Source organism: Ictalurus furcatus, chromosome 25, assembly GCF_023375685.1.
Source record: "Ictalurus furcatus strain D&B chromosome 25, Billie_1.0, whole genome shotgun sequence".
Lineage (NCBI taxonomy): Eukaryota > Metazoa > Chordata > Actinopteri > Siluriformes > Ictaluridae > Ictalurus > Ictalurus furcatus.
In genome coordinates, this window is record NC_071279.1 from 3,275,872 (window position 1) to 3,294,541 (window position 18,670).

The following is an 18,670-nucleotide window of genomic DNA, read 5'->3' on the forward strand; positions in this document are numbered from 1 at the left end:
TGATTAACATTTTCAACATGTTCTGTATTTCCTCTCTAAATTGTAATGGCATGATTGGAGAACGTTTATTAAGATGGTTATGGACTCCATGGCTGGGGAAAAAGGTCAACTCCAATCATTTCTGTTTCCAGCTCAGAATGTCGAGTATTCTCTGCTTTTCTGACTTGTTAAAGCATGATAACGATGCCACAATCGATTGTGTCTTGCACAGAGTTGGAATCAAGGATCTTGCCTTGTTAATTCAGTGCACAAATGAGCAAGTGTAAAAAAAATACGACCATAAGAGGACCGTTATGGATTAAGAAATTAACCAGCGCAAGTAAAATAACATCAAACTTAAGATAACTGTGTTGAATTACTTACAAGACAATGCTTTTTTTGGACAAGTCAGGCCTACAACACACATTGCTGACATTTAAAACGTTTTAAAATGAAGTTGTCTTAGTTTTATATTCACTTATACTTAGTCTTATATTCATCTGTTCCTTATATGATTTGTTTCTGTCATGACATTATACCGAAGAAATCACATTTTCTGACATTTTCAATTCCGACTTGGCACACGTATAGTCGCAATCAAAATGATCCAACCCCCATTGCAGATCAGGTTTATTGTCAAAATTGACAGACGAACAAATCAACGGTTTGCAACGAACAAATCAAACAAAAGCAATTGAAAAAGTTCAACATGATGAATGCTTCAAGTGGTTTCCTCAAATTCATTTGAAAATGCATTTGAGGACCACAATGAAAAAACGATCGGAGTCACAAAACTGTATTTTTGGAGTTGTGCATCCACGGCTGTTGATTGAGCATAGGCTTTGAGTAATGGCGGACACCCAGCTGAGTGAATTTCATTGTTAACTTACTGTCAAATTTCTTCAACACATCTCATTACTAATTGCTCTCAGCAAACTTCAGTACTAGCCCAAACAACATGGATGAGTATCCTCAACAGTCTGATAAACCAAAGAAGAGACAGATACATGGAAGTAAGGCAGAAAAAGAACTCCCTGTAAATGACAGAATTGTAGATAATATTCAAGTTGAGATTGATGTATAATGTATCTTCTGTGAGTTTTCAGTATTTAAGTGATGTTGATGCTCAGTTGAATAAAAAGTTCATCACTGTATTACTGTGAATACCCAGGAAAGAAAGATCAGAGTCCGCGCAAGCATTTTTTCATGCTTCAATTAACACAATGTAAACAATAATGGCTGATAACTTTTGGTGACTTCATAAAAACTATGAATGGGTCTAACGAACAAATCATCAAAATTTTCTCTGTTCTCAACTATTATGACATAAGAAGGTTCTGAACTTTTAAATTCAAATTCTGGAATTCAAGCACAATGTGACTGATCGTTTTATCATCGGAGCCATCAACTTATAATGACTTCTCCAGTTTCAAAATTATTCAACCCCTTCATGGCAAGCATCTTTAGTACTAGGTAGAGCAAGCTTTTGCACTACCTCCAGTTGCAGTAGTGTCCAGTTCAGTAAAATTCTTGGGTTTGCGTTCTGCAGCCGCCTTCTTCAAATCCCACCAGAGATTTTCTATGGGGTTGAAGTCAGGTGACTGTGATGGCCCTGTAGAATCTTCCAGGACTTCTTCTGCAACCAAGCCTTGGTGGAATTGGAGGTATGCTTGGGATCATTGTCTTGTTGGAAGGTCCAGTGATGCCCAAGCTTCAACTTCCTCACAGACAGCATGAGGTTTTCTCCTAGGATTTCCTGATACTTCAATGAATCCTTCTTGCCTTCTACACGATGCAGGTTTCCATTGCCAGAGGATGCAAAGCAGCCCCAGAGCATCACCGAGCCTCCACCATGCTCGACTGTGGACAGAGTGTTCTTTCTTCATTCTTCTTCCTCCAGACATACCGCTGATCCATCGTGCCGAAAAGTTCCCAAAACTTCTGTGGATTATTTATATAATTTTGAGACAACTTTTCTTGTGCTTTATGGTCAGTAGTGGTGAACGAGTTCTGGCATGGAAACCTGCGTTTAGTACGCGCCTTACTGTGCTCATTGAAACCTCAGTGCCTGTTGCCACCAAGTCTTGCTGCAGGTTTTTTACAGTCACCCGAGGGTTTTTCACAACCTGCCTTCTCAGAAATCTGGTTGCAGCTGTTGACAGCTTCCATTTTCTGCCCCGTCCAGGTATTTCAATTATGTTCTGCCCCTAGCCAGTTCAGGTATTTCATGGGTTCCAGTTCAAGCACATCTGGTGCAACTAATGAAGCCCTTGATTAGTTGTATCAGGTGTGCTTGAGACAACACCTGTTTTGCATATTTGTGCTGTTTTGAGGGATTCTATTTACGGGGGGTGAATAATTTTGAAAATGGAGAAGTCATTATAAGTTGCATTTTCAGTTGAATTTGGGGAAACCATTTGAAGCATTCGTTGTGTTGAACTATTTCAATTGTTTTTGTTTGATTTGTTCATCGCAAACAGCTGAAAGTCTGTACATTTTGATAATAAACCTGATTTGCAATGGGGGTTGGATAATTTTGATTAAAACTGTATATGCTACTGAAATCAGCAACATACTGTATTTAAGATTTGGAAATGCCTCCAGGGTTGGATGTTGAATCCCGTCTCTGCCCCGTGTGTGCGGTTTTGCGTTTGCATGTTCTCCCCATGCTTCAGGGGTTTCCTCCGGGTACTCTGATTTCCTCCCCTGGTCCAAAGACATGCACTGTAGGCTGATTGATCTCAATAGTGTGTGAATGGGTGTGTGAATGTTTGTGAGATTATGCCCTGCTATGGCTTGGCATCCCGTCCAGGGTGTCCCCCGCCTCGTGCCCCGAGTTCCTAGGGCCAGGCTCCAGGCTCCCCGCGACTCTGTGTAGGATAAGTGGTACAGAAAGTGGCTGGCTGGATGGATGGATGGATAATCACAATGTACAACTTCACTAAGTACTTGTATATACTTTCATGTACCTACATCTTGTTGTACTAACTCTTCTCCAGCAGGGTTTTTGATATGTTTTCGATGCAGATTAAATGTTTTTGATGCACCACTTCTGTAAGTGGCTCTGAAAAAAAAATATGCATGTGCTAAATGCTGTAAATGTAAGAGAATACATCCAACTTCAATCCATTAGGAACTTCGATATTTGTCGCAATTTTGTCCAACTGGAACTTTGTTCTCCTCTGCATGCAGATCATTTCTGTAGTTCATAGTGTGGGATACAGGCCATATTTAAAAAAAAAAAAAATGTTTTAAAAAATAAACAATAAAATCAGATCTGAGCAGTGGATCAGAATAGAGCATTTGAGGCTGCAGTGTGAATGTAGCCTAGAGGCAGACTAAATGTTAGATCGAATTGTGTTGAGAAGCAGACTGTTTGTGGAAGATGTAATATACTATAGTAGGTCTGCTGTAATGCTTAGCCAGTGTCCTAGCTGGAGGCATCAGCATTGCAGGTCACTGATTAAGAAAGGTGCCGTGTCCTTGTGGGGTGCTGGAGTAAGATGGACTTGCAATCTGGCAGCCTCTATAATGTTTTTTCTTTACTACACTGGAAAAACCCATGAAAGTGCTGAGTGATCTGCCTCATCACAACATTTCACCTTTCAGCATCTCACCTGGTGCATATTTGTTGTAGATGTCTGTATGTGTTCGTGCACAGAAGCGAGTATGGTTGTAGAACATCTCACTTTCTTTTAATTTATTTTTAAATCGTTAATTAAATCTTTTAATTTATTTTAGCCAAACCGTAGCCAAAGAATATGCAGTCTTGCATTTCCCAATTGGAACCGTCTGTTCTTTCAAAACAAGCTGCTTCTACATGTTGAAACGATGGTTGTGAGCGAGTAGCTTCGACTTGAAAGTAAAAACTTTTCCTGAATGTAGTGTTTATCTCTGCTACTCAATCATTAAAACAGTTTGAAAGTTAAAGCCTCTTTTCTCTTTCAAGGACTTACACAGACTACATTTTAAAACTCCGTTTCCCCATTCAGGTTTAAATTGTAATGGGGAACAAGTTGGAGAATAGCCAAGCTTACTGTTTTAATCAATCTCTGAGTACATTTTAAAAGCCTCGGATCGTGCTTTCAAATAGAGATAATTTCCATTAGATAGTGCGACTCTATAATCTTCTGCAGCAAAAAACCAGCAACATTTCATCTCAGTAGAAACGCCTCCATGAGCGGACAACAAAGAAATGCATACTTTCTCATATCACTCCTTGCAGTTCACGTCCTGCCCCCTTGTCTGGTGGACAGCTGAGATCCTCCTACTGTTTTGAATAACATACGAAGGATATTCATTTCTGTTGGCTGACAAAGAATCATGAGCCCTTAATTATTAGTTTATTTGATTTGCTATCCTTATGTTGCTCACACAAAATTCCCAGTTAGGCAAAAAAAACAAAAACAAAACAAAACTAAATATGTTCTAGAACCATTACAGAAGCCTTTAGAAATGTTATTCAAAAATGTTCTCAGAACCCATCGAATATCCTGACAGGTTCCTTAATGCAAAGTTTAGAAAACATTCTAATAAGCTAAAATAGTCCTTTTTCCCTCTGAGTTATTGTTCGATACAATAAATTGGTTGGTTATTATACATTTATTTTAAAAAAAGTGACATTAAGGCTGCCAAATCTGTGAAAATGCTTTAAATGGAGCATTTGTTTAATTACTGTTTGCACATTAAGCCCTGGTAATGATCAGTTTTATGTTGTGTAATTATACATTTTATTAACCCTAATTATAACAATCACCTTTTTTTTTTAATACAGCTGATAATAGTTTATCCAAATGACGTACTTTTTCACAGTATAAAATTGAAATGTGTCCCCAGACCTGGATGACCCGGTCGTCACGGTTCATCAGAGTATAGGTGAAGCCAAAGAGCAGTTCTACTACGAGAGGACAGTTTTCCTCCGCTGCGTGGCCAACTCCAACCCTCCAGTGCGCTACAGCTGGCACAGGGGCCGAGATGTTCTGTCTCAAGGCTCAGATAAGGGTGTGGAGATCTACGAGCCCTTCTTTACACAGGTAAGAGAACTTTTATGATGTAAAACACATCTTATGATTACTGCAATAAAAAAAAAAGCATTGACGGACCGGTGAACACGATGAGTAAAGGTTTATTGACTTTGTTGTTAAACAGCGATGAAATGTATACGAATTGGCGAAGATCAGCAGATCTGATGGACAAAGAAAACACTGTTTTGCCAGGGTTATTATTCATCATCGGTGTCCTACAATGTATTAAGTTTCAACAGAAGACAATAAAGAACGAGATACAGATGAGGGCTTGGAAGAGGGCAGCATGCCATGAGCTTCTCGTTCAACGTTTTCAAACGGACCTCTAGAAACACAGAGGTGGCACACCAGACCCAGCATGGGAATAGCACTGGTAATTAGCAAAGAGGAGTGTGTCCTTTACATTTGGGGTTCTCATCTCTGTCTGCGCTAACTCTACCCCCTTCCCTGCTGAGAGTTTTCCAAAAACAACAAAATAGATTAACAGAGCACATGTGTGCATGTGTTGTTTTTTTGTGTCATTAAATGCCAGCTTAGCATTTCACCCATGGAGATAGCCAGAGGGAAAAGTGACTAGTGGTGACATTTAGTGCCGAAGCCCTCAATGCTACATCCAGGGCAGTGTTAAAAGCTTTACTGGCGCTGCTTGTAGAGTCAAACAGCTGGATATTGTTATACCCAGAGTCATGCCTGTGATTTTATCTTTTTGCCTAATATCCTTGTACTCAGCGTAACCCAGTAGATTTCCACAAATCTGCCCATTAAATGTAATTTCCCCATCTATCTTACTGTTTTTCAATCAGTCCATGTCTGTCCATTCCTCACCCCCTCTCCTTCTCTCTCTCCTTCACCTGATACTTGTGGCAAATGGATATTTTTTTTCCGGTCATGTTCCTGTAAGGGGTTTGGTGTCTGCATGCCAAAGACACTATGCTCTGATATCAGCCACAAGCAGCCTACTGGAAGAGAGACGCTACGGTACTCCTTAAACAGAATTACACTGAAGGCTTGAATGATGTCTGGAAAATGAAAGCGATTAATAATCTTATTTCTTGAAGCCTGGCACATTATAATCTGTTTAATATTCTAATCTGTGCTGATGAGTTGGACGGCGGATGAAAGACGCATCCCACAAACCTGCTTCCAGATCGGACCGGTTTGATTGTTGAGCTGCTCATACGGCATTCGCAGTCAACTGAACTAAAGACTCAGCCATTCATCAAACATGAAATGGTAGCAAAGTGCAATAGAGCATGAACGTACAGGACAGGCAATAGTGTTGTTTTTTTTTTCTTTTTTTCTAAACGAACATTCAAAATGCCGGCTTTGAAAACAAGCTGCCGTATTTGCTTAGACTCCACTAAACCCTATCAGCAGAGAACTGTGTGCAGGCGTGATTAGTGTGCTGCTTATAAGGGGTTGGTCCTGAAAGAGAGCACGTCCTAGCTGTGCATCACAGCGCATATTCATAAGGACCAACATTTATAAGGCTTCTCTTGATTTTCCCTACTTTATTATGATATTCTTCAAATGGTAGATCATTTGGTACATCCTAAGTGTTCTAGTGTCATGACGCTGGCAATCTGACATCTATCCAAATGCTAGTCCTCTGTCTAAATTTGAAAAAACAGTTTAAGTGAGTGAATGCTCTTTTAAAGAGAGCAAAGCAGTAGTACTGTACATTTGTGATTTGATTCAGTATGTTGATGACATACTTCTTTGATTCAGTATGTTGATGTATTCCCTTCTGAAATCGGAGGTGAAACAATCCTGACAGGAGCTTAGCGAGCTAGAAGAATATGAAGAATAGATGTGAATAGATTACAAAGTCATTTGCTTATGGTGATGGAGAAGCTCAGAGAGTGTATAAAGGTGGAATTGCATTCTTGCTCAGTCTGAGGAAGCGACATATTCCAGCGTTGAATAGCCTCAGTATGGTTTGCTAGTCACATAACCATGACTTACAAATGTAGAGCAAGACCTGCCTCCAGGGTCAGGACATAAAGTACTGTGTAAAAGTCTTGCAAGTCTTGCACATGTATCTTGAGTATCTCCAAGAATCTGCCACAGTTCTTCTGGAGATGTTCTGTTTTTCATGCAAAACCCAGCATCCTTCAGTCTGTGATGTAAGAACAGACCTCATCTCTATAGCATTATGTAATAATGTTGCTTTCTTTAATGACACACAAACATTTTTTTCTGTAACATTAAATACATTTTGTTCAGAAAGTAATGTCTGGAAATATAAAAATGTTTTTGTACTGACTTAATAATGCAGAGGTCATAAAATAAACCTCTATAACAAAATTTTATTTAAAAAAACCCCAAAAAAACAGAGCGAGGAACAAAAAGCAAAATAATAATAATAATAATAATAATAATAATGAGAAGTCTGTATTGAATGTACTGTATTATGAGACCTTGCCTTCGATGGTGCAGTAAACTTTGACTACATTTGTTTTTATTTTCCTATAAAACTATACAATGTCCCTCGAAATATCGCTTATTTCATGTGTTATTCGTTTTATACGGTAATTTTTGCTTATTTTCTTATCGGAATGCACTCTATATGTCCGTATGTGTTACTTGGGATGTAAGGGTGACCAAAAGCCTTCCATCGAGGGGGGTGTAGTGGTAGAAGTAGCGACAGAATCGGGGGGTTGTGTTTAATTTGCTGAGCCTCACTGTGCTGCAGCATTGAGTTATAAAGCACTGAAAGGCTGCATTACATACTAGGAGGGACAGCAATGGAACACACATTTGCACACTGTTCTCTGCCTCTCACTCTGAGCTGCAGGGGGAAACAAAGATCCTGAAGCTGAAGAACCTGAGGCCCAAAGACTACGCGAACTACAGCTGCATCGCCTCTGTCCGGAACGTGTGCGGCATTCCTGACCGTAGGGTCATCTTCAGACTCACCAATAAAACAGGTCATATACCATAAGCTCATCTCATTAAAAGATATGATGAAAGACATGACCACTCTGTGTAGCTGTGATCAAAAGATTTGTATATATCAAGTTACAACACTACATAGATTAAAGCAGAAAAGTTGGGTTTATTTGTTTGTTTATTTTTATTTTGGGGAGAATTATTTGCACTAGAACATGCACCACTGAAATAATAATACGTTGGTGATATATTATGGAATATATCATATAGATTGCTTAACGTATAAAAAAAAATTGTTAAAATGGAAATGTGCAGATCAAACAGCCAGTGGTAAGTTATTCAGCGCCAGGCAGCTTCTGGAATAGCTTGTGCTTTATGCAGTGCCCTCCATTAATATTGGCACCCTTTTTAAATATGAGCAAAGAGGCTGTGAAAAATTGTCTTTATTGTTTAATCTTTTGATCTTTTGTTTAAAAAAATGACAAAAATACTCCGCTCTCATGGATATCAAACAGTTGCAAACACAACACAGGTTGATAAAAAAAAATATCTTTGTTAAATATAGGTGTGCAACAATTATTGGCATCCTTTTAGTCAATACTTTGTGCTACCTCCCAGCTTTTGGTATTCTCCTGTAATGCCTGGTGAGGTTGGAGAATACATGGCGAGGGATCTGAGACCGTTCCTCCATACAGAATCTCTCCAGATCCTTCAAATTTCGAGGACCACACTGGTGGACTCTCCTCTTCAGTTCACCCCACAGGTTTTCTATGGGGTTCAGGTCATGGCAGGACCTTGATTTTGTGGTCAGTAAACCATTTTTGTGTTGATTTTGATGTATGTTTTGGACCATTGTCCTGCTGGAAGATCCAACCACGGCCCATTTGAATCTTTCTGGCAGAGGCAGTCAGGTTTTCATTTAATATCTGTTGATATTTGATAGAGTCCATGATGCCATGTATCCTAACAAAATGTCCAGGTCCTCTGGCAGAACAGAAAAACAGACCCAGAACATTAAAGAGCCACCACCATATTTAACCGTGGGCATGAGATACTTTTCCATATGGCTACCTCTCTGTGTGCCAAAACCACCTCTGGTGTTTATTGCCAAAAAGCTCTATTTTGGTTTCATCTGCCCATAGAACCCAATCCCATTTGAAGTTCCAGTAGTGTCTGGCAAACTGAAGACGCTCGAGTTTGTTTTTGGATAAGAGTAGAGGCTTTTTTCTTGAAACCCTTCCAAACAACTTGTGGTGATGTAGGTGACTCCGGATTGTAGTTTTGGAGACTTTCTGACCCCAAGACATAACTAACTTCTGCAATTCTCCAGCTGTGATCCTTGGAGATTTTTTGGCCACTCGAAACGTCCTCTTCACAGTGTGTTGAGACGATATAGACACGCGTCCAATTCCAGGTTGATTCATAACATTTCCAGTTGACTGGAACTTCTTAATTATTGCCCTGATGGTGGAAATGGACATTTTCAATGCTTGTGCTATTTTCTTATAGCCACTTCCCATTTTGTGAAGCTCAACAACCTTTTGCCGCACATCACAGCTATATTCCTTGATCTTACCCCTTGTTATGAATGACTAAGGGAAATGTTACCTCATATTTATACCCCGGTGAAACAGGAAGCCATGGTTGAACAATTTCCTGTTCCTAGTCACCCAGGTGTACAAAAAAAGTTACAATGGGATTTTCTCACATGCATTCATAGTGGTGCCAATAATAGTTGCACACCTACATTTAACAAATTTTTTTTTTGATAAACCTGTTTTGTGTTTGCAATTGTTTGATATCGATGAGAGCAGAGTATTTCTGTGAATTTTTTGAACAAAATATCAAAAGGTTAAACAATAAAGACAATTTTTCACACCCTTCTTTGCTCATATTTACCAAGGGTGTGAATATTAGTGCAGGGCACTGTATTTACATATTTTACATAGTTAAACAAATTCATCAGCTTCACCCAGACTCTTTCTGTGCAGACAGTTGTGACCTTTCCATTCATTAGCCATAATGAAATGGCCTTATGAAAACATAGTCTGTTACAAACCCACTGAGACTCCTCATTGCATCTAAAGAGCACATTTAAATACAACAGACAATATATACAGGTGCCTCAACTGGATTAAATTATTGTTTCACTAATTTACAATTTACTGGACCTGTGAGAATTTGTTATTCTGGCCAAAATGGGACTAAATGAAGTTGTGGGCTAAATGTTAAGTTTGTAAAAAGCATCTCTGTTTGAGAATGCTAACTAAACTGCTCATGTCTGCAGCCTCCCCATCCATCAAGCTACTGGTGGAAGATCCAATTGTGGTGAATCCTGGACAGACAGTTTCTCTGGTGTGTATTTCCACGGGTGGTGAACCTCCGCCCATGTTGACATGGACCAGTGTCTCAGAGCACCTCCCTGAGAAAAGTGTTTTGAAGGACGGCACGTTAACGCTACCGGCCATCTCTTCTGAAGACGCCGGCGTCTATAGCTGCATTGCCAGCAACAACGTAGGAAACCCAGCCAAAAAGTCCACCACCATTATTGTCCGAGGTAAAGGAACCGATTGCATGTAAATTGGCATACTCATTATACTTCAAAAACAGCATGATAAAGCTGGAATACTAATGCATGTCACGATATATTAGGAGAACCCATGACATGATTCATTAATATCCAGTTAAGCAAGGACTTTATTAAGTCCAAGAAGCATACATCAGTAAGTAACACAATTTATATCTTGCATAGTTAATGAAGTTGAGACACAAACAAAAAAAAAACACCCTTAACAGTTCTTTTCTGTATGTTCTTGAGTTTGAAAAATGGAAAATATCCAGGAAATTGCTCACACAACCTCACATCCAGTCCAGCGTCTGTCGTTGTGGACAAACCTCAGGATAGTATCAGCAGTGTCTCACACACTTTATCTCATTAAGACATTTTAGCAGCACATTCTGCTAAACATTCTTATTTAATATACACTCGCTGAATACATAAAGAGGTGGCTTAAACATACAAATTTGATCAATCATACAGCACTGACCTCTTACTGACTCACATGGTGAACTATTGATTATTTAGTGCATGCTGAAACATAATTTGTAAGAAATACAACATTATTGCTAGTGCAGAAATATTTCTTTCTGTACAGTTTAAAAGCAAAATTTTAGGAATGACTGTAACGTCAGCTTTGTGCACCTCTAAGGCCTTGAGTGCCTTTGTTCACATATAAATCAACTGCATTTCTTTTGTACATCTAGATGATTAGAATGCAACGTTCACAGACAAAATGAAAAACGTTTCATGATTTCATGCATAACCATATTAAAAAAACTTTAAAGTTTAAAAAAAAAATTAAAAAGTCACCATCTCTGTGATTGTTATGACCTTAAATTGAAACGAACAGGTGCACAAGACAGACCTTTCTGTAGGTTTGAAGCCTACATGAGAGGAGATTATAATAGGTAAACCATCAGTTAGGGTTCATACTCTATAACACTCTTGAATAGTTGTCACGTCAGGAGAGGCGGAGACGGAAGCAAGTGCGGATAGCGTTACTACAACCACAACCAAATACAAAACACGAACTTGGAACTAGTGACAAAAACACTAAGGCTAGGAATAAATACAAAACAAAGGCCATGAGCACAGCAGCATGGACAACGGTAAAGAAAGACAAAAGCAAGACAAGGAGTGCAGTGCAAACTGTGGCTAATATAGACGTAAGTGCTCGTTAACATGATGCAGGTGGTCATGTGACCGTGATGCAGTGAGGTGCAGCGGCCGCTGGGAACTGTAGTCCAGAATTCCTTCTGTGCTATTACATGACAATAGTGCATAAGTTTATGATTTGAGACACAACGCTAGTTTGCTTAGTCAGTTCTGACAGTATCACATGGTACTATCCTGCCTCCACTATTTACAGTCCATTGTTATTGCATGTCTTGCTTTTCTGAGGACTCTCCAAACGGCCTCAGGATATGTGCGGCAGCCATCTTGAGTATTGACATAAGTATGATCCAGGCTTAAGCAGCTCTGTTAACTACTTATTTTTCTTTCATTCATATGATTCCATTGCACTGCATTTGAGGTTATTCTATTCCTTATTCCTTTTCGCTTTGATAAGTCTTCCACTTATTGCGTTCTGTGTTTATCACAGCTCTTTCCATAGCGCTCATATTACTTGGAAAGGCAAGCCCTGTGGCATATTACTGTGTAAGTACTTATTAAATGGCCAATTACAGCAATTAAGTGAAGTCAGTCAGGCTAATCACTGAACTGGGGACCTGTGTTGTAGTCAGAAAAGAGTAGTTAAAGAGTAGCTCCTGACACAAAGCAGGAGAATAAAAAGTCTTAATACTGCTGCATGTTTACTCAGTGTAAACAAAGGTTTATCGATTTCAAATCATATGCAACATATGCTTTTTCTTTCTTATGTTTTTCCATCTCAGATTTACTCTTTTGAGAATTTCCTGGAGCCTGAAGGGAACTGATTATCTGGTTATGTAAACAAGCTGACCTTATGCCACCTTGATAATCTCCTGATATTTTCAGACAGGTTTGATTAACGTAAGCCTTGTATTGTGAGATGACCAGCAGTACTGACTGATACAGAAATAATCAAAGAGGGGGAAAAAACAGCAAAGAAATATAAATATGTAAGAAATTTGTAAGAAATATATAAATATTTCTTACAAAGTCAAAATTCCCACAACTGGACTAACAGAGAGAAGGTTACACAATTTTATTTGTGGGTTACACTTTTATCCAGCACGGTGGAGCATGTTTGAAACTGGGATGAAAGCCTTACAATTTGGTGTGTATATATATATATGTGTGTGTGTATAAAGCCTATATGCCAGTCTACCATGCGTGTCTTTGGACTGCGGGAGGATACTGGGGTACCCAGAGGAAACATTCGGCAGGAATTGAACCCCCATACCCTGGAGGTGTGAGGCGAACGTGCTTACCACTAAGCCACTGTGCACGCTGGTATTCAGGATATTACATGAAATAAAAAATTAAAAAACTTTGAGCCTGTTCAACTGAAAATCGTGTGAGTTTTAAAAATTAGTTTTTACACCAAATCCATAAAATAACAAACTGAGGAAGACCGAAAAAAACGTCTGGATTACTGAGAAATGAATGAGATGTTGCGTATGGCCTGCCACAGGGACTACATCAACAGGGGCGTGGCTGGCCGAAATGGCGGCCATGTAGACCCTCATTCACAATGAGTGCAGTCATCCCCCTCGAGGGCTGCCGCAGCAAGTGTGTGTGAGTGCATGCGTGCATGTTTGTATGTGTGTGTGAGTGCACCCATATGTGTATATGATGTGTGCATGTCTATTTCTCTTGTTGTTTATCACACCAGTCCTTGAAAAGCCCTCTTGGTGCATTGCTGCCAAAAGGAGCGTGTGTGTTTGGGCAGATCTCGCCTCAGCAGATGGTGGCTTTTCTGTGCACACTTCCCCACAGCCTGGGATGACTTTCAGCTTGGCCCTCTCCTCCAGTGTCTCAGCATGCTTCTGGCTTGCAAAAAGGCCCTCCATCATGATCCATCATGGATGAGGGGAGGCAGTCTCCCTTCCATAAGCAGGTTAAATTTGGTGCAATGTTAGGCTACTTGAGGGCGCCTCAGACAGCCATTTTTGGCTTCACCCTCACTTCTCTCTCTCTTACTCTGCCTCTCTATTTATTTTTTTTTAACCTTGCAAATAAAATTAGCTTAAATAGAAAAGAAAAAAAAACAGCAGCCAGTGCCAGCAGTCTTTTGAGGAAATTATGTTTGTGTGGCACGCACCATTGAAAAGTTCTGGAGGTGGCATACAAGATGTCTCTGAAGCACAACATTCATCCTTTTGATCTATCAATATTGCTCACTTCATTTAGCACCTTTAAAGGTAGCGTGGGTTTTCTTTTCTCTTTTCTAATATTGGGAAATGAGCCACGTAGCTGGAATCAAAGATCCGGTATCAAAGTCACATCCTGCTCATGTCTTGTTTGACGATTCCTCGAGGAGACCCGACAAGATTTAAGGTGCGCATTTTAAATGAATATCAGTCATTTGAGTCGGATTGAATACACTGACTGTCTCTCGCTCAGCAGGCTGTCTCGACGAGGAGACTTACTGTTATTTATGGAAGTAAACCCAGCCGACGCCTCCTGCTGTTCATATTTGGGTTTTTAATAAATGGAGAAAACAAAGAACAACCCCAATTTTTCTTACAGAATGCAATTTGTTAAAATTATGTGTACAGCTTGTAAATCAGTATGTGAATGGGATATAATTTCATTTCTATTAGGAATAGCTTTAGCTCCCTGAGCTCCACCTTTTTTTTCAGGTCTGTTCTCATTTTATCTTTGAGCAAGGGCCTGCTTTGTGATGAGTGATATGGACATCATTTACAGAGTAGGTGACACTTGAGCATTTTACTTACTACACTTCAGGGGATAAAGAATGAGTGATGTCACATGAAGCAGCTGAGCAGCACCCAGGAGAACGCTGTCATGGGTGTTTCTCCTTCTTTTTCATCCGAGTACCCTTGACTAATGTCACGCACAAGGTAGAGACAGCCATCTGTCCCTGTGGAGTGTGCTAAGCTGTACATACTGATTATAAGAGGGGAGCCCATGGGTCAACACACACATGCTCCTGCTAAAAAAAAAAAAAAGCAAGGTCACGTGAGGAGAATGTCTTTGCCTTCACCTAGGGTTATCGAATGAGAGAGAAAAAGGGAGTCGGAGAAAGTGCAGTAGAGAGAACATTTGCAGTTATTGATCACTGATATATATCCATGTTTGTTGTCCATGTTTACATGGGCAAAAATAATCCGATATTAACCCGATTAAGACGATACTCTGATTAAGAAACTAGCATGTAAACAGAGATTATCGATGACCTTAATCTGATTAAAGTCATACTCGAAGTAAACACAAATGGAATTAAGACGTGTGGAGTATTCCTGTTTTAGTCGCATTATCGACAGACATGTACACACCTTAATCACACTATTAACGTCGTGTGGGAGTTTTCACCGCATTTTGCGACAGGACACGTACACACACGGAAACGCTCAAGCGTTTGACGGCAAACAAGAGAGCACGGCTGCGTCCCAAACCGCATACTTACCTACTATATAGTAGGAGAAATACATGTATCTCAGCTGCTATATAGATGGTAAGTACGCGGTTTGGGACGCAGCCCACGGCTTCAAGCAGTCGTCTATTTGCACGTACAGCACGACAAATAATTAACCGCACTTGAAGCTTTCGTAAAATGAAAATTAAAAACACCCAAAACTGAATATGGTCCCATAACGAAGACCAACTGTATGTCGATACGTGAAATTCTGGAGGGATGTCGGATGGCGTGGCGCGGTGATGTAATGACGTGTGCCGTTAATCCATCTATGTTCTATAACACGTAAAACAGGAACATGAAAGGAGTATTCTAAAAGCGACTCATGTGAACACCTTAATCACAATATTATACGTCTTATTCAGAATAAGGTCAATAATTAGATTACTGCTGTCCATGTAAACGTGTCAACTGTCTTGCTATTAACAAATAATCAGATTAATGTTAATGTGTAACTGTAGTAGAGTGATTTCTGTCCATTAGTATTATATCTTTCTATTTGTGCAGTACAGTGACAGCCTAGTTAATCCATTTTATTTTTTTTATACAACAGGTATAACAGCTTTTCCCCTTCAGCTGTACTAATGCTGAACTCAGCTTCTAAGCATTAACTAAGAATTAGCCTCCATTAAAAACTAAACATTAGCATTAAGCATACACTACATACATCATACATTACCGCTATTATCTACAATTATTTGTAAGTACTTTCACATTACTGCAATTCTGTCATATTACAGTTATTTATATCAGAATGTTATTTGCACTTTATTGATATTTGCACATCTACATTTACTGTAATCCACTTTATGTAGCTACGGTATCATATTGCATGCATCATGCTGTTTACCTTTACCTGTACACTGTTATCACATCATAACCTTATTTATCTCATTTAACTTATTTATTATTTTCACAACTAGTTGGATACTAACTGCATTTCATTGCCTCTGTACTTGTACTCTGACAGTGTCGATAAAGTTGAACTTAACCTAACTTAAACAGGTCAGTTTCGTAATCAGGGTGCACATTTAATCATTTTGCTGTTTGAGGTCTCTCTGAGAAATTGTCTCATGGTTCCCTGAGGTGGATTGGCAACCCATCCGAGGTGTAATCCCAACGTTGCCCAGTTTTCCTGGGATAGGGTCCGGATCCACAGCGACCCTGACCAAGCTAAAGGTGTTAATGAATGAATGAATATATAAATACAGGTCTGTCCTTGGATTTGTTTAATTTAATTTAAAAAAAAAAAAAAAGAAGAAATAGCTTAGATGTAGTGTTTCACCAACAGAAAATCTAATAATAATGAATATGGAATTTTTATTGATGCAATGATCATTTCCACCAGAAATAAAACCTTCTCAAGCCGGCTGATTTCATACCATCTTTAGTCTCATGAGTCTGATGGGCGGAGCATTTGACTATACCATTGATAACGGGTGACGGATTTTCACTCGAGTAATGTTGGTCAAAAATTATATGTAGGCAATGCTAATTTACATATAATGTAGTACACCGTTGGGACGCATGGTGGCTTAGTGGTTAGCACGTTCGCCTTACACCTCCAGCGTCGGGGGTTCGATTCCCACCGTGGCCCTGTGTGTGCGGAGTTTGCATGTTCGTGCTGCTGGTTTCCTCCCCCATGCAAAGACATGCATGGTTGGCATGTCCAAAGTGTATGAATGGGTGTGTATGTGATTGTGCCCTGCGATGGATTGGCAACCTGTCCAGGGTGTACCCCGCCTTGTGCCCGATGCTCCCTGGGATAGGCTCCAGGTTCCCCGTGACACTGAAAAGGATAAAGCGGTATAGAAGATGGATGGATGGATGGAAGTAAACTGGAAGTACACTGTTTGTAATTAGCACACTGGGCTTTGCATCACTAAGGACTCACCATTCAGAGTTGGTGAGTCCAAAAGTTTCATCTGTACTTATGCAGGGAGAATTGGATGTATTCAGAGTTTGGTTTTTATTTTTTAAAAAAAGTATGTTGATTTTCTTCACCGTTTAGAATATGCAGATTACCTGTTTGTGAGTTCACACCTCTGAGGTTGCCAGATTTCTTTGAGTAAAAGCATCCAAGACAGGGTTATTCAGTAGCTTCTAGGCCACTACACTGTTACACACAAGCACATATCTGATAGAAAATATGGACTGAAGAAGGAAATAGCATTTTTCTCTTTGCTGTCAGGTGCAATATGGTGTAACGTTAAAGCAAATGACAATTTAAAAATGTAAATTAATAAAAAAGACCAACTAAAATGGCAAACTTTTTTTTTATGATCTAATAGCACTTTAATAGTCCTAGTTGTAATAATCACAATCACTGAAAATTTGTTTTAATTAGAAATATGGAGTCCACCCCCATTATTCACCTGCTTACATATAAAATAGCACTTGATCCAGCAAATCCTGTTATTTTGCATTTTATTTTGGATCTGTCCAATAGTCGATAGTCAGTTACGCAACACAACAACATGAGCTTCTACGAGTGCATGAAAATCGTTACGTGTGCATGTGCAATGAATGCTAATGTATCGGTCTTAATTTGCTGCTTTCAGTTGTTGAATAAATAAAATAATGCGTTTTTTTTTGCTAATTCAGTCTGCACTCCTGTAAAAAAAACAAAAAAAAACACATTCCAACTCTTTAAAGGATAATCTGACCCATACCTCATCTGCTATGTACGGAACCCCCCTAGTGTCAGGTAAGAAAAAAAAATACAGCCATGTGTAAACCGTACCCTCAGATTTGTAAATCTGAGGGTTGGGTTTACAAAACTGAGGGTATGGTTTACAAATCTGAGGGTATGGATTACAAATCTGAGGGCACAGATTACAAAACTGAGGGTACAGTTTACAAATCTGAGCGCACGGATTACAAATCTGAGGGTACGGTTTACAAATCTGAGGGTACAGATTACAAATCTGAGGGTACGGTTTACAAAACTGAGGGTAGAGTTTACAAATCTGAGCGCACGGATTATAAATCTGAGGGTACGGTTTACAAATCTGAGGGCATGGATTACAAAACTGAGGGTAAGGTTTACAAATCTGAGGGTACGGTTTACAAATCTGAGGGTAGGTTTACAAATCTGAGGGTATGGTTTACAAATCTGAGGGTACGGATTACAAAATATGAGGGTACGGATTACAAATCTGAGGGCACGGATTACAAAATCTGAAGGTACGGATTACAAAATCTGAAGGTACGGATTACAAAACTGAGGGTACGGTTTACAAATCTAAGGGCACGGATTACAAATCTGAGGGTACGGATTACAAAATCTGAAGGTACGGATTACAAATCTGAGTGTACAGATTACAAAACTGAGGGTATGGATTACAAAACTGAGGGTACGGTTTACAAATCTGAGGGTACACTTTAAAAATCTGAGGATACGGATTGCAAATCTGAGGGTACGGATTACAAAACTGAGGGTACGGATTACAAATCTGGCTATATATATATTTTTTTTACCTAACACTAGGGGGCTCAGTAGCTATGCTTCCAGCTCAATTTAACTTATTTCATAAATTTATCATTAAAAAAAATTGGTCCTCAAGAAAGGAAGTGTCTCTTTTAAAAATTTAAGATGCTGTCTCCTCCATGTGAAAAAGTGTTTGAAAT

The 18,670-nt window shown here is 39.3% G+C and overlaps 1 protein-coding gene across 1 annotated transcript in view; it reads left to right on the plus strand.

The window, feature by feature from the left end:
* LOC128601554 (MAM domain-containing glycosylphosphatidylinositol anchor protein 2-like) overlaps nt 1–18,670 on the plus strand; it is a 202,683-nt gene that overhangs the window by 108,361 nt on the left and 75,652 nt on the right. The window contains exons 4-6 of the mRNA XM_053614848.1: nt 4,816–5,012; nt 7,801–7,933; nt 10,183–10,452. Of these exons, the coding sequence (XP_053470823.1) occupies nt 4,816–5,012; nt 7,801–7,933; nt 10,183–10,452 (600 nt within the window). The remainder of the gene's footprint in view (nt 1–4,815; nt 5,013–7,800; nt 7,934–10,182; nt 10,453–18,670) is intronic.